General features: G+C 40.6%; 3 protein-coding genes across 6 annotated transcripts; 1 reads left to right on the plus strand and 2 right to left on the minus strand.

Annotated features, from left to right (window-relative positions):
* Window positions 1–466: 466 nt before the first annotated feature.
* Window positions 467–4,125, minus strand: rpusd2 (RNA pseudouridine synthase domain containing 2). Its single transcript, XM_084742419.1, has 3 exons — window positions 3,463–4,125; window positions 2,293–2,589; window positions 467–2,097 (listed from the first exon to the last, which is right to left on the minus strand). Exons 1-3 carry the CDS (start codon window positions 4,096–4,098, stop codon window positions 1,273–1,275), a joined length of 1,758 nt encoding a protein of 585 aa, XP_084598545.1. The 5' UTR covers window positions 4,099–4,125; the 3' UTR covers window positions 467–1,272.
* Window positions 4,126–5,234: 1,109 nt separating this feature from the next.
* pcmtl (l-isoaspartyl protein carboxyl methyltransferase, like) lies at window positions 5,235–9,787 on the minus strand. 3 transcript variants are annotated; one of them, XM_084742652.1, is made up of 9 exons: window positions 9,643–9,787; window positions 9,168–9,303; window positions 8,326–8,430; window positions 8,144–8,175; window positions 7,949–8,053; window positions 7,252–7,372; window positions 7,066–7,151; window positions 6,401–6,570; window positions 5,235–5,863 (listed from the first exon to the last, which is right to left on the minus strand). In XM_084742652.1, exons 2-9 carry the CDS (start codon window positions 9,283–9,285, stop codon window positions 5,827–5,829), a joined length of 774 nt encoding a protein of 257 aa, XP_084598778.1. In that variant the 5' UTR covers window positions 9,286–9,303; window positions 9,643–9,787; the 3' UTR covers window positions 5,235–5,826. The 3 variants fall into 3 exon arrangements, with proteins under 3 accessions (XP_084598778.1, XP_084598777.1, XP_084598779.1); XM_084742651.1 differs by having other exon boundaries at window positions 9,168–9,334; window positions 9,643–9,785; XM_084742653.1 differs by having other exon boundaries at window positions 5,235–5,899; window positions 9,168–9,334; window positions 9,643–9,785.
* A 206-nt stretch (window positions 9,788–9,993) lies between these two features.
* ccdc32 (coiled-coil domain containing 32) lies at window positions 9,994–13,258 on the plus strand. 2 transcript variants are annotated; one of them, XM_084742655.1, is made up of 4 exons: window positions 9,994–10,208; window positions 10,489–10,747; window positions 11,942–12,095; window positions 12,452–13,258. In XM_084742655.1, the coding sequence occupies exons 2-4, from the start codon at window positions 10,498–10,500 to the stop codon at window positions 12,639–12,641; spliced, it is 594 nt and encodes a 197-aa protein (XP_084598781.1). In that variant the 5' UTR covers window positions 9,994–10,208; window positions 10,489–10,497; the 3' UTR covers window positions 12,642–13,258. The 2 variants fall into 2 exon arrangements, with proteins under 2 accessions (XP_084598781.1, XP_084598780.1); XM_084742654.1 differs by lacking the exon at window positions 9,994–10,208 and having other exon boundaries at window positions 10,450–10,747.
* Window positions 13,259–15,089: the final 1,831 nt, after the last annotated feature.

The following is a 15,089-nucleotide window of genomic DNA, read 5'->3' on the forward strand; positions in this document are numbered from 1 at the left end:
TCGGTTGAAGGAGTACCAGGTAGATTACAGGCTTAAAGGGATGAAATTAAATTAGAAAACATGTCAGATTCTTGACATTAAACAGCTTAGAGCCAAAGGAAAACATATTCTGGTGGAAACAGCAACTGTTAAAACATATTTTGAGGCATTTTATACCACCTTCAGAGAAGTTACTGAAGAAATAATAAAAATGCATTGCTGCAAAATTAAAAAAAACTGCCTCAGCGCAAAACCTCATACTTTTAAATGTCTTCAAAACCAGGGTGCTCATCAGAGGGGTGTAATACAAAGCAAGTTGCCCATAGCCAGAGTTTCTTTGCATTAGCTGGCTCGACAAAACTTAAAACCCGAAATGAGAGATAATGGGTATCACAGCGGTGGTTAGAAACCTTCTTGTTCCGTTTCTGTGTTTTCTTTATTGCTCCCTACTTTGGAGCAACAGAGCTATGAAAAATGTTAAGGCAAAAAGTAACACTGCTGCTGCAAATAAGGCAACAGAGAAATGTTGGCAGAAAATTACTATTTGACTTAATACATGCTTCATGCCTTCAGTTTATATTTAACTGACAACTGCACATTTGTAGAGCTCTTAAACTTTAAATTTCATACAACATGTTATAACATGATACTCAAGACATGCATTCAGGTCTGACACTGTCCCATAGTCGGGGAAAGGTGATAATCACTTTAGTTTTGGGGCAAATTAAAATGAATTTTACTGATTGAATATTCTTTGTGATGAATACAAATGGATCAATCACTTTTCTAATCAGTGTTCTGAGCTGACTTGGCAGCAAATCAGGATCAAGCTTAAAAACATCATTCAAAGTAGACTATAGTTGCTTCATTATTCTTTAAGTGTATGAATGACATGCTGTGTGGTGTTGATATGACCTGACGCAAACAGGAAAAATGGCTTTCTGCATCGCCAATTGAATGCACTTAGGTTCTTGTGGTGATGCATACAGTTTGTGGTGCTGCGGTCACATGCATACATGTCACATGGCTTTGTTCTGTGACATTACTAGCATAAAGAAAGAAAGAAAGGTTTAGATAGGAGGTCCCTTAGCTGAGAATCCGTATCACTCAAAGAATATTGTCATAGTTCATTAAAGAGAGTTGCTTTGAACCAAAACTCTGAATTAATTTACCCTGGTGATCTCTCTAGGTTCAAAGAGTGCCACCTTCAGGACACTGAAAACTCTGGCTCTAGGCTCAACATACCTCACTAACTGATTAATCTCACTTCGTAGTACACCCCTCAGGTCGGCTCTAATCAGCCTCCACCCACTCCTCTTTGGCCCAGTCGGGTAAACGCGTGCAATATTCAAAGTCAGGTCCTTTGTAGCGTAATGCATGGAGATACATGATGAGTTCCTTCTCTGTAGGATCTGGTCGCACCAGCTTACACTCACTGCACAGGTGGTCTCTGGTCCCTGGGGGAGTTTTGTCAGTCGAGTCAGTTTCTTCTGTCTGATCTCCGTTTGATTTGGATGCAGATTTCAGTGAGGTATTGTCAGTGTTTATATCTTTGCAGCCCTGACTCACCGTCTCACTGTTTGAGCTACAGATTGTTGGCAGCTGTGTGTCAGTGTGTGTCTGATGGATTTCCCCACTTGTGTTCGGTTCAGACGTGACACCTAATTTATCTGCTTTCTCAGATGTCTTGCATTTCTCTGCCTCTTGCTCAATCCCAATCCCAGCATCTGGAATATCCAGCAGGTGGAGACTTTCCTGAGAGCGATGTTCCTCTACCAGGGCCTGCAGCAGCTCCTCGTTACTCTTTCCCACGAGGCCCCCCTTCCCCCTGTCAGGACCCCAGGCTGAGGACCCATAGATGGGGTCATTGAGGATGGGGAAGCCCAGGTACTGGAGGTGGACTCTGATCTGGTGTGTGCGTCCAGTCAGGGGCAGACAACGGACCACGCTGTTTTTTCCGTTAGAGCTGAGCCTCTGGAAGACAGTTTTGCACTCCTTTCCCTTCGGGTCGACTCGGCAGAGACCGATTTTAAAGGAAACGACCAGGATGGGCTCCTCGCAGATCAGCTCGCCCTCTGGAAACTCTCCCTCTACTCGGCACACATACTCCTTTTCAAGCTGTTAGAAAAACACAGGATATTTATGAGCATATCCTATGGCAAATGCACTTCTGACGCATTATGGGAAAAAAGTATGCTTAAGAGCCATGCCAAGCACCACCTACTGCTAATACTTCATACAACCCCACTCCAAATAATGCAAACTATCCATTTAACTAAGTGACAGCTTCAATCCACTCTGCCATAAACATACCTGTCTATCTCGCACCAGCTGGTCCAGTTTCTTTGAGGTCTCCAGCGTCCTGGCAAATAGCAGCACTCCTGAGGTGAGTCTGTCCAGCCTGTGAACTGTGTGAAGCTCAGAGATACCTCGTTCTTTTCCCAGGATGAAAATCACTGTGTTGTGGCGGAAACGGCCGCAGGGGTGGACTGGGATCGAGGCAGGCTTGTCGACCACAAGAACCTCACCGTCATCCACCAGAACCTCCAGGGGTCTGCCGACTACAGGGGGCTCATGGCGGTGCACCGTGTTCTTCATTAGGTCATTATTCTGTGGAGAGTCAGGGAAGATTTCAACTTTTGCCATAATGTGAAATATATAGTAACTTTACACCCCCTGCGGTAATTTATCAAGACTGATACCATCTGGAACCAGTCAGAGTATTTTCTACAGGACTGCAGGACTACCTGTGCAGGAAGCTAAACAATGTACTGCTGTCTACAGGGGCAGCATCAAAACATACTGTATTGTAGCCACCTACAAAACAACAACAAAATCAACCTTACAGTAAGTGTACACAATATTTTAACTGCTTTACCTTGCTGTCAGAGAGCCTTCTGTGTTTTAACTGATTAGTTCAGACGCATCAAGCATTCAATTCAAGGAAAAAAAAAAAAGTCCTGTTTTTCTGAATCAACAAGATTGTTATCTCAGAATTGTTTGAAAGGTTTTCATGGAATAGCAAAAAAACTGCTCTGTTTTTCTGAATTTATGAGATACCTCTAGCAGGCTCTCCAGAATCAGGGCCAGCTCTCAGACCCATGCTGAGCCAATCCCAAAGCCTATAACCAACCCCAAGCATCATGCTGCAGTGGTGCCTAACGCAAAGCCCCTAAAACTGTCTCTCCAGCTCTAAGACAGTCTCCAGCAATCTCAACCCACCAGCTCTCAGCCACAGCAAATCCCAGAACCAGCATGCTTCAGTGGGCTTGCCAGAGGCTGTCTCAGGGCTGCAAAACCAGTGACTGGCTTTGGACAGTCCACTGGAGCATGATGCTGGAGGTTGATTATAGGTTTTGGGATAGGGTCTGGTGGGGCTGACAATCTGCCCTGGCTCTGGAGAGCCTGCAGGAGGTATCTCTAGCTAGAGACCCAGAGTGTCTAAAACATTAAGTCATACAGTTATGTCCAGGTGAGACTGACCCTAAGCACCACAGACAGGTCCTCCACAGGTGTGTCGTTCAGCCTGATCCGTCCCTCTTTGGCAGCCCTCTGGTAGTACTCTATGGACTCCGCTCTGAACTCACTCTTGAACACCTCCAGCAGAGTCTTCCCGATCCACCGACCTTTGCAGTAAGTTTTAAAGTCAAAGTAGTACGGATGCACTTTGCGCAGACCTCCTTCAAAGTAGTAGGAGGTCTCAATGAAGTGCTCCTGGCTGAAGCTGACCCCCGGGTTCCTCTTCTGCGGAGGGGGGATGTATCTCTCGCCCGGACGGAGCTTCTTCCCCCCCGCTCCTCTCCGTCTCTTCCCTCGGCCACTTGTCTCGGCTTGGTCCGGCTCGTCGCTTTTACGTTTACCGGCGTGTGTTGCCTCTTTCGCGTTTGATTTCTCCTCTGACGGCAGACTGTTTACCTCCGCCGCTGCCTGCTCCTCCATGGCGGAGCTGCTCTGTTGACACCGTGGAGACAGAAAAAGACGATTCAGAGGAGGATAAACGTTATAACGTAAACTAATGTGACGTTTTATCTGATTGATTACGTGTCTATTAACTTGACCCGCGAGGAAAGACGATAAATTACATGGTATCAATGCTGTAACAGACACACTCACGTGCATCACCTTGTAGCAAGAGAGGTCCTTCTCGTCTTCACAGGCGCACAGTAATGACGTATAACTGTAGTCCAATCAGCCTCACATGTAGTTAAAACTGCTATACCTTGCTGTTTCTTCTTCTTAAATCACCTCTTTACCGGGGCATTATCGCCACCAACTGTTCATAATGTTTCACGTCATGCTGCATCATGTGGGTGACAGCAATTTGTAGTAGGTATTAGAAAATATGCCGTAATAATATTTCTAGAGTAAGTATTTTTATTTACACTGTTATAGATTACAGTGTGAACATTTGTTTGCATGTTTTTTTCATCTTTTACTTGTTTTTTCTATATATATTGCTGTTACATATTGTAGAATGAGTCAAATATTTTTCACATACCTCTTATTTGTTGTTGACCATATTATGTTCTGTGAAAATATATAAATGAGACAACATACCGATATAGCTGTGCTACGCTGATACCAGGCTGATAATATTGGCCAGAAGATATATTGGTCTGACTCTGTGCATCTTTGTTATATTATCATTATTGTGATCAACCTGGGTTGGTCCTGCCCTGACTGAGGGCGTCTTGTGATAAAAGGCTGAAACACCCGATAACCTCGAGGTCCACAACTGATGATGTGTTGTACTGGTAGCTTCATACAGTGGTCACCTCCAAAAACACCGCTCAGGTGGGAGTAGTGCTGAATATTCAAGGATTCTAACACCCAGTCCTATTAATGAATCTGAAATTGTTGTATTATTTTTGTTAGATACTGTAGTATAATGTACATATTTTTACAACTTCTTATTATTTCTCTACACTTATATACATTTTTCTATTCTTAAAACATGACTAGTTTTCCCCTAAAATTATATGATTCTTAAGTCTTAATCATAATTTGTTTTTTATGTGAAAAGGAAAGGTTTATGTTTAATTTTATTTTAGAAATATAATACAGTACATACATCCATTGAAGTAATAAGGATATTACCCCCTTTGCAGGTGCTGATCACATTTTCTTGCTTTTGATTAACTATAGAAAATGGTAAAATTTCATGTGTCAGTCTTTCATTTATCATGAAGATTCCCTTTTTGTCCTTTCTATAGCTCTCCTGGACTATGATGTATTAATAATCAGTAGAAAAATAGTATCCATTAGTAAGTTTTATTAATAAAGTGTACACATAAATCAATATTTGTACAGTTTAAAAAAAAATTAAGTGCCTCAGTTGATCAATTTTTGGCACGATGCCTCCTTTTCTCTACAGTAATAAGACATATTCTACACATACAGCATGTGAAGCCAGTAAGAAGTTCTTTCCCCAAAATATATATTAATCTGTTAATGTGCTGAATTTCCATTTAAATTCCTTGGCTTGTACTTCATTACCAAAGCATTACCATTAGATTACACGCGTCACACACTCCCCATTCATCTGAAATTCCCACAAGCATTCACAAGAACACATACTGCAGCTCCTCAAGCTGTAATTGCGTTTTTCTCATTGCTGAACTTCACTAACTTATCCATGAATAATGCTGTGAATCACTTAAACTGACTGCAAGGATTCTGGGGGTGAAGTCATCAGTCCAGCAGCGGTCACTCATTCACTGTCTCAGCACTCTCGGAAGACAATCTGGACGGACAAACAGAGCGGGATCTTCCTTGTATGTTGCTAGGTGACGACCCAGCGGGGCAGGTGGCTGTTAAGTCTGGGGCTCAGTGAAACCACGAGGAGTGCTATGGGGCTCCAGAGATGCAACACCAACGCCACCTCCTGCAGGGGCAACCACACTGCAGTCAGAGCTCACCTCTGGGGAGAGACGGATAGCATGGAAATCAGCAGGGACAAGCTTCAGGATGTAGGTGGCTGTGACTCATGACTGCATGAAATTACAGAGACACCTGATTGACATAAAGTTAAAAAATAATTTGCAGGTTTGTGTCTGTACAGACAAGTTTTTGTTTTATAGAAACCCATTTCTGCCAGTGTGATGGGAAAGAGTTAGTATCCCAAAAGAATAATTTGTATCACGAGATAATGAGAATCTTTCTCAAAATGACTCGGTGACTAGAATAGTGATTTAGTCTTGCAAAAGAATGAAAAACTCTCAAAACAATGACTTTGTATTGCAAAATAATGAGAAGCTTTCTTAAAACAATGACTCGGAATAATGAATAACTTCCTCAAAACAGTCATTTTGTGAAAGTGTCATTTTAATGACTTACAAGATGTATTTTTTTTCCATTATATCGGCAGAAATAGGCTTTCTTTCATTAATTTTGTTGAGAAAAATAATGATTTGTGCATTACCCAGGCCACTGGCGTCTCTTGTCAGTCAGGGGGACATAAACCACTCCCATCAAAGCTTTCTTGAGGAAGGTCCCATCACTCTGACGATCGTACTGTTCTAGCACTTGACTGCCACCATCGGGGCCCACTGGGAGAACCAACCGCCCGCCAGGCTTCAGCTGCTCCAAGAGCTTTAATAAAACAGAGGGCAGAACACAGAAAATTCACATGAGGTGAGTCCAGGAGGCAGATTCAGCTCAGTCAGTCAGAGTGGAGACACTTCTGTTTTCTGCATGTCAAAGTTCCCTCACAGCTTACAGCACTTGAGGAAATTGTCTAAGATTCACTTTACTACTGTAGATAAAAATGTACACATAGAACCAATAACGTTTTAATACTATGGTCTTTAATAATTTAGCTCCAGGGCTCAACCATTTTATACAACTGACAGTTATTTATGATGTTAGGGTCATTATTTCTAAAATCCTACAAAATGACAAGAAAAAAAAAATCAAGACCTGTAAATGAAATTCAAGACTTTTACAGCCCTGTTTTGAGAATTTTAAATTCACTGCTTTTTAAATACTTTTAAGACTGAAATGTATTTTAACCTTTACTCTTGTGCACAATTTCTCTTCTTCTGTTCTATTTTCACAAGAGTAAAAGCCATAGTTAAGTGTTCTTACAGGTTTAGGAACAGTAGGGGCAGCTGCTCCAACATGAATGGCATCATATGGCGCTCCCTCTGGCCAGCCGAGCCTTCCATCTCCCACTGTGGACAGATGTGGACAGACGTTGGTATGATTTTATAGTATTTTCTAGCTGTGCAGTTTCAACATCTAAATATGAAAGAGGAACGACTCCTGACTCACCTACGAGTTTGATGCGTCCAGACGTCAGCAGTTCTGGGTCATCAGCTTGCACATTTTTTATTGACCTTTGAACCAGTTCATCGATGTGTTCGATGCCAACCACTCGACCACTCGGTCCAGTCTACAGACAACAGAAACATACAGCCACTGCACTCAGTCATATACTGTATTTTATGCCTACCTGGGTGAAATATATCAAGTGAGTAACGTGTATGGTATGAAACATGCAGGCACTGACAAATATTGATGATTTATTACAATAATGATAAAATATTATAAAGCATTTTCTGTTGACTTATAAGATAAGTATCATGATACTTAATAACTGCTGGTCGTTCACTGACATTTTCAGCAAAAATCATAGTGTATTATAAGTCTCACAGTTGTAATACATTACATACATTTTATGATGCATTATAATCACTGTTATAATGCATTATAATGCGATTGTAAGTTACTCTAAGTGGTCATTGCGCAATTACAGTTAAGTAAATTTTCTGAGGTCATCATAAGGGATCATAGTTTGCTTGAAGAAAAGCGAAAAAAAAGAAATTATGCTAGAACAACACACAAAACATATTATTAGTGCATGTAACTATAATTATACATTGCTATACATACTGTATAACACATTATATGTTTGTTTATAATGCATTATAGACATGGGCATTATAAAAAAAAATGTTACTAAACTTACCATCCTCGCAAAGCAGGCGGTGAGATATCCACTTCCTGAACCCACATCCAGTGCCGACGCCCCTTCCGTTAGTTTGTCACTAAGCAGCTCCAAAGCATGAGCATGCTGTTAAACAAGCGTAAGTATACATAAGGGAATTATAGTTCATCTTAAGAAATCTGCTCACATCACAAAACAGTTCAGTTTGTTGCTCACCATGTGTGGTGCACTGATGGTCGCCCTGTAGCCTGTAATAAGAAAATGTCACGACAAAGTCACAGCACACGCCTTTGCTCATGAAACAGATTTAACTCTACAACACCATGTATTCACTCCAATTTACCATACTGATAGGCAAGTGTGTGTATGTGTCTGCAAGGAGTGACTGGAATGATTACCTATGGACTGAGGAGAGTCTGCATAAGGATAGTCTGTAGAGTAGAGTCCTCTGTCTGTCGCCAGCATGGCCTCAAACACTTGGTCACTGCGGATCACCCCATGATCTGCAGGAGAGAACAAATGAGTGAAATGAGTGCAGGATGAACTCTGCAATTTTGAATTCAGTTTCCCTCTTGATTTGTGTTTACCTTTACCTAATAATGTGAGGGGAAATATAATCAATGCAGGCTTTTTAGAAGATAAAAATGAGAATGAAAGCAGAGTAACATCAATATATTTAACTGTTGATAGTTGTGAGGGATTTTGGTCATTGTAACGTCATGATGTAGCTTACATGTAGTGTGTTCCTCGTCTTAAAAGCTGCAGCTAAACTTTGTAAATGCCTCATTTGCAAACAGCTCAAATAAACAAATGGATGAACAAAAAGATGACATATTATTTTTTTAAATAATTTTTGTTTTCAAATTTTAATAAAATGTTGTTGTTTTTTTTTAGAGAGTTCATTAAATTTAAATAATATTCTTTGTAGTGTGTATTCTGTGGATATATATATCTTATTGCCTATAGAGTATACTATGTTTTTTTCTATCTATCTATCTATCTATCTATCTATCTATCTATGAGAATTAATTCTGGGTAAAATCATCCTCCATGTTCCTGAGTAAATTTAATAATGAATACCTCTACTTGCCTATCAGATATGCACACTACAAGAAATAGTATCACCCTAGTGTATTTTAAATAGGTATAAAATCACTGGCTGACACACTCAGCATATCTCTGCTTTGTGGACCTTGAGGTTTTGAATGAAAGACCTTGACATGTCAAAGTCCGTTATTACCTCTGAGCCTGCTGATGAGCTCTGGATGTGTTTTGCCGCTGGACATCCACGCCATGGTCCGGGACAGCAGCACACCCATAGGGACTGCCACTACTGCCAGGCGCAACGCTGCTAGCATCTCCTACACTGGATCTCCCTGCAGTGACATGATGAGCAGCGCTTCACACCTGAGTACATGACACACATATAACTGTAACATACATTTAATGACCAGGTTGTATCATCCGTGTGGCAATGAAGGCGGCAGTTTGGTGAATTTGGAGTAGTTTTCTCAACCCTTACAAGCAGACTGAACTGAACGTGGCACAGCAAATTAATCACACATTCAACTAAACTTGACTGTTAGTAAGCGATCCGTACAGTGCCTTATAACCACATAATATCTTATAACAGTTGTTAATGTTAATGAGAGCTCTTCAAATAGTCAAACCCGACGAATAAAATAATTCAACGGAGGTCAGTAGAGCTTGTTTACCTTGGTAGTTCGCCACTGTTACTCCGTCCTCCAGCTGAGACAAACTTCCTGGATCCCTTTTGAGCGAACCACAACGCCTGGCCAATTAGATGCGGTCTCTCCAACGGGACGCTGTCGAGATCCAATCACATCTCGAAGCTGTTTGATGGGCGGTTATAATATCCAATCATATCACCCTAAATAAGGAAGTGGGTTATCGCGCATTCAATAATGTTGGTCATCTCTTAAAGGGAACCCCAGACTCGTGAAAGATTTAGACAGAATGATCATTTAAGCCCAAGCCTTGATCTTTCACTAATCCTGACCACGTGTTTTCTGTCCATGAACCTACACAGATTTTAACCACAGCGATGTCACATTTTTAAAAAATGTAATTAGTTTTACAAAGTGTCCAGCGACGAAACAACGCGTACAAATCGCGCGAGAGTTTCGCAAGTCAAGGGTTCTCTTTCAGTTACGGCCAACATTGTGGATCATGGACACGGTTAGCTAGCGAAGCTAATCTTTAATCTTTGAATTCATACATTTAAGGAATTAACGGCCAATTTACTGAGATTTTCACACAGGTAAGAGAAAGTTGGAATTTATCGTGATGACAACCCGTTTGAAGAATATTTTAAATGCATGACAAGAGTAAATACAATAGGTCAGAAACCAATTAGCTTAGGTATTTTAATGTAAATAAAGCTTTGATTGGCCCTTCGTAATTGGGAAACGGCATCATTTCTCTTTAATCCACATCTTTTATCCATCTGTTTTCTATTGCTGAGACAATCTGGTCGCAAACAACACCGTGTTTATGCTAACTGGTGTTGAAAACTGATGTTGACATCTGTTCTGACTCAGTACACCAGGATGGTTGACGACTTCGAGGGTCAAGAGGTCCGGTCCAGCGGGGAGCTGTGGTCCGAAATCTGCTCCAGCCTGCCGGAGACTGGAGACGAAGGAGCTGCAGAGAACAACACGGAGTTCAAAGACTCATTCCAGCCAGCATTGCAAGTCGGAGTGCAGGAGGTCAATGGACAGTCAAATGGGACAAATACCAGTTCTTCCAGCGCCAAGTGGGAGCCCATGGAGGACTCTGAGATCTACATTGCCAGTTTAGGTACAGTTTAGGTCTGCTACACATGCCGCATTCAGCTCACGTTGTCCTCCATCCACCTGATTACAGCATCCATCATACATCCTTCTCAGTCAAGTTGTCTGGGAGATTGAAGGGATCAGGGAACAATATTATCACCAGCCAAATGTTGGCTGCTAGATTTTATTCATGAAAGTGCTTTACAAATAAAGTTGGATTGGATTGAACCAGCCAAGAAAACAAACAAACAAAACAATGGTAATCAACTGCATGGCTGGTAAAATCTGAACATTCACAAGCTATTTGGCCAGTGGACAAAAAAAGTTAATTTTGCATCCTTGTACGGTTGATAGTGTGTCAAAGTCCATCAAAGTGAAAACATGTGGCACAGTTCTTCTCCAGTGTGCCGTGCTTCATTTCCCAAATGTTTTCAGCTATCCTGCCATCATCAAAGTTGTATCTGAAGTTGTTTCAGGTTTCCACAGACGTAGTGCATCAATTCATCCTTTCATGTTCCCTTTTCTAAATCACCCAAAATACAAATAAAACAATTATCTTTCCAGAATAGTTTTTTTTTTAAGATGTAGAAAAAGCTATTGATGAAATTGTTTAGCAGAGGTGGTAAGGCACCCAGATCTTGTGTTTTGTCTTGTAGGTACTTTTGCATAATCAGTTGTTTATGTAATTTTTCAAACGAAAATGCCAGAAACACCCTTGTTCCAGCCTCCTAATTTTGCTATTTGCTGTCTCATTTAGTAGTAAACTGAATATTTTGCAGTGGTGTTTTGGGGAAAACCAGCAATTTAATTCATCACCTTGGAGTTACAAAACAAAACAAAAAAACTAACTTTTTCCCTACAATTTTCTGACATTTTAGACTCAATGATTGTTCCATTAATTGAGAGCACAATCTTCAGATTCATCAATAATGAAAATAATCTTTTAACCCCAGAATAACTGACTGATTTATTGATGTGTTCTATATGAAGAGAGAGGAAACAACACCTCATGCTACCTTAATGATGGCAAAATATCCAGAAACATTTGGGCAGTAAACCATGATGTATTGAGACACATGTTAAATTTTTTGATGGACTCACAGTGGCCTGCATCCTGTATTGTATGTTTAGTCAAAGCTAAACTTCCACCTCCACTCAAAAATGTAAACTTCTTGATTTAGGAGGTAAAATACATTTTTTCCCCGACATTTTGGTGCAGAGAACCGCCTGAAGAAACTAAAGGGCCAGTCCAGCGATGTGACCTCCAGGGACATGTTGCGCTCCTTGTCTCAAGCTAAGAAAGAATGCTGGGATAGATTTCTGCACGACGCCCAGACTTCAGAGCTCTTCCAAGGCGGTGACATGGATGAGAGGTATGATGGCAGGGATGAATTACGCTGTTTTACACACACACACACACACACACACACACACACACACACACACACACACACACACACACACACACACACAGTTTTGAACAGTTGTTCACATATAAAAACTATGTTTCCTTTAATATCAACCCAAAAAAATTGCCTAAATGCAGAAAATAGGTGTTTGGTAGTGACATTCTTTAAAGTTACACCCTGATTTTCAGACTTTTGTTGCAGGAACGACTCCATCTGCTCCTCTAGTGTGCTGTAAATTTACAAGAGTTTATGTAATTTGTTTTTCTAGACAACGGAAATAGACGTGTTTTCATCTTAAAATCTTTTGACTGTTTCCTCAGTGCTCTTGAACACTTCAAGAGGTGGTTGATTCCTGAGAAGGTGGCCATCAGTGCAGAGGAGCTGGAATATCTCCTGAGGCCGTCTCAGAGTAAAGAAGCAGCGGAACCAAACCAAACACAAAACGACGAGGAGACAGAGGAAGAGAGACGCAACCCGGAGGAAGATGACACCCCCAGCCCGGAGAAATGAGCGCGTTTAAAATAGTAACACTGAAAAGAGAACTAATTTGGCGTGCATTCAGTCGGGCTGACCTGTTACCCACACGCTCATTTTGAGCTGCGTTATGTCACGACAGTGTTTTGGCCAAAGCTTTTGTGAACGACGGTCAAAGAGGCAATTACAGCCTGTCATCATCCTCTGTATCCCCAGCAACTGAGTGTTTGTGAGTACTTATTCAGTCACATGTTTTGTCCTCGCTATTCATCCCTTCAACTTAATCACACCATGAAAATATATGATAAAGAGTTTGAAATTAGACTCGTTTGTCCTGTAGCAGCAGAATTTGCATCCAGTCTGTGTTGTGACTCCTACTGTGTCAGTTACAAGAATGGCTCTCTACTCTCTGTACAAATGCAAACGCTAATGAAGGACCACATGCAGTATCATGTTGTAAATGAGACTTTGAAGACATACGCAATACATTTATCTCGCAGATACACTATTTTTCTGTTTTTAAAAACTGTGACGTCTAGAGTAGGAATATATTCCTGGAAATATTGTAACATATTCTGTAACATCTTTATTTTTGCCATGTTGATTTTACATGAAGTTTTACCCATGTTTCAATAAAAATAACTACAATGGTTTCTGTTCGTCTTTCTGCTCATTAGCAGAAACAAGGGCACGGTTATATTTAGCTAGAGAGCTGAGGAACAGCTGACATGCAATTAAAACTTACAATATTCTCAGACGCTGAAGTGAGTATGTGTGTGTGTGTGTTTGTGCTATTGTACCATCTTTGTGAGGACCTATTTGAAGTTTAGACTTTAGGAATGAGGACATGCAAAGTGAGGACCGTTTTAGGATTTGGGTCGCAAGTATGTATATTTACTGTAAGTATAGCCAGCTTGGCTTTTCACCTTCCTTTACCTTATTATGTATATTATTGGAATGACTGACATATAAATATAGAAATTAGTAATTATATATTGTGCTATATTGAACACTGCCACCATCTCCATTTGTTTGTTATGCCTTATCCTTATGCCTGGTGTGGACCATGTGTGCATGCATGAGTGAGTGTGTGTGTGTGTGTGTGTGTGTGTGTGTGCATGATCACTGGATCTACAGTTTGTCCGCAGCTAATCTCAAATACTGTCACCAGCCTACAGGCATAAACATATAATTAACAACAAACTCTCATGATGTGTTGACTTTAAAAACCAATGAGAAAATCTCAGCTTATCACTCCTGAATAAAGTCCATCTCTTTTTCAATATATTTCTACATTCAGAAGGAATGTAATACATTTCTATCAACATTTTTTTTATATATATCCTTTTTCTTCTAGTTGACATTTCTGTTAATCAGTAGTTGCCAGTACACAACTGACAGCAGGAATGGAGACAAAGTTCAACAGTAAGTGTCCACTGGACTGAAGGCTTTTTCAACACCATCGTTTGAAACTGAAAACAGAAAGACACCGTAATGGTTTCGGCTCATCTCTGAATGTAACGCTAAAAAGAAATGTTGGAGCGCTCTTGAATGGAGAGGGTTTGCAAAGAGTTTCTTTCACAGCTCATGGTGTTGGAGTCTGCATCTGTCAGACTGGGGTTCAGTGATTTGAAATGTCTTTGAAGAATTCATCTTCTTTCAGGAGGGTCTGGTAAAAGGCACAATACAGAAAAAAACATTAATTTTACTGCCAAAAGCTTGAGAAACAATATCGAAGTGCTATGTGTCCTGGTCATCCTTTACATTCAACAAAGACTGAACATTATAACCTTCACAAAGTTAACATTTATTGCAGGGCTGCTGCGTAAGTTTTACCCAGATTTATCTAAGAAATTAGCCGCTGAGAGTGAATGAAATCGATTCAACCTGGGAGAATCAGAAAAATTAAACTAGTGTTCATTTGAATAATGGCAATCATGGTTTAATTCTCTAACGTGAATCAATTTCAGTTTTAGTCGGAGTCCTTGACATGAAAACCTTTGGGAACTCCTTGATTAGCTGCAGTCTATCTGCTGTAGGAGCCAGGGGACTGAAAATGTGAAACCAGTTGAATGCACGCAATTAAAACAGGGATTGTTCTCATTTTTCTTTCAAGTGAAATGCTTATTACAATTATTAGTATTTCAGCGAGCAAAGTTAGCGACTCTCCAGGTGTCACAGAGCCGTGCTTTGGGCTAACAGGTTGGACTGAGAGGGCAAATAATAGTGTGAAGCCCAGAATAGCAGATAATTAGAATGTGATTGGCACCCGTCATTGATTAAATGTAATTTCCATCTCTGGACTGTAAGGTGTTAATAAAGAAAGCCAGCTGTGATGTGCCCTGAGAAATTGAGCTTCAGCAACCTAGTAACTATTTAACCCTGAACATCATCCCTTAAAAAAAAAAAAAGAAATAATATTTAATGGAACAATATATAGCAGTTCTAGACAAAATGAGAGCTGCAGTCCAGCCATAGACTGTG

The sequence above is a fragment of the Lutjanus erythropterus genome, chromosome 18, assembly GCF_056507025.1.
Source record: "Lutjanus erythropterus isolate fLutEry1 chromosome 18, fLutEry1.hap2, whole genome shotgun sequence".
Lineage (NCBI taxonomy): Eukaryota > Metazoa > Chordata > Actinopteri > Lutjaniformes > Lutjanidae > Lutjanus > Lutjanus erythropterus.

Coding starts and splice junctions, on each gene's coding strand:
- pcmtl (XM_084742652.1), bottom strand. CDS start 9,285: ATGCTAGCAGCGTTGCGCCTGGCAGTAGTGGCAGTCCCTATGGGTGTG. Junction 8,431..9,167: donor GCTCATCAGCAGGCTCAGAG/GTAATAACGGAC, acceptor TCTCTCCTGCAG/ATCATGGGGTGATCCGCAGT. Junction 7,373..7,948: donor CCGCCTGCTTTGCGAGGATG/GTAAGTTTAGTA, acceptor TGTTGTCTGTAG/ACTGGACCGAGTGGTCGAGT.
- ccdc32 (XM_084742654.1), top strand. CDS start 10,465: ATGTTGACATCTGTTCTGACTCAGTACACCAGGATGGTTGACGACTTC. Junction 10,748..11,941: donor GATCTACATTGCCAGTTTAG/GTACAGTTTAGG, acceptor ATTTTGGTGCAG/AGAACCGCCTGAAGAAACTA. Junction 12,096..12,451: donor GGCGGTGACATGGATGAGAG/GTATGATGGCAG, acceptor CTGTTTCCTCAG/TGCTCTTGAACACTTCAAGA.
- rpusd2 (XM_084742419.1), bottom strand. CDS start 4,098: ATGCACGTGAGTGTGTCTGTTACAGCATTGATACCATGTAATTTATCG. Junction 2,590..3,462: donor ACCTGTCTGTGGTGCTTAGG/GTCAGTCTCACC, acceptor GACTCTCCACAG/AATAATGACCTAATGAAGAA. Junction 2,098..2,292: donor AGCTGGTGCGAGATAGACAG/GTATGTTTATGG, acceptor TTTTTCTAACAG/CTTGAAAAGGAGTATGTGTG.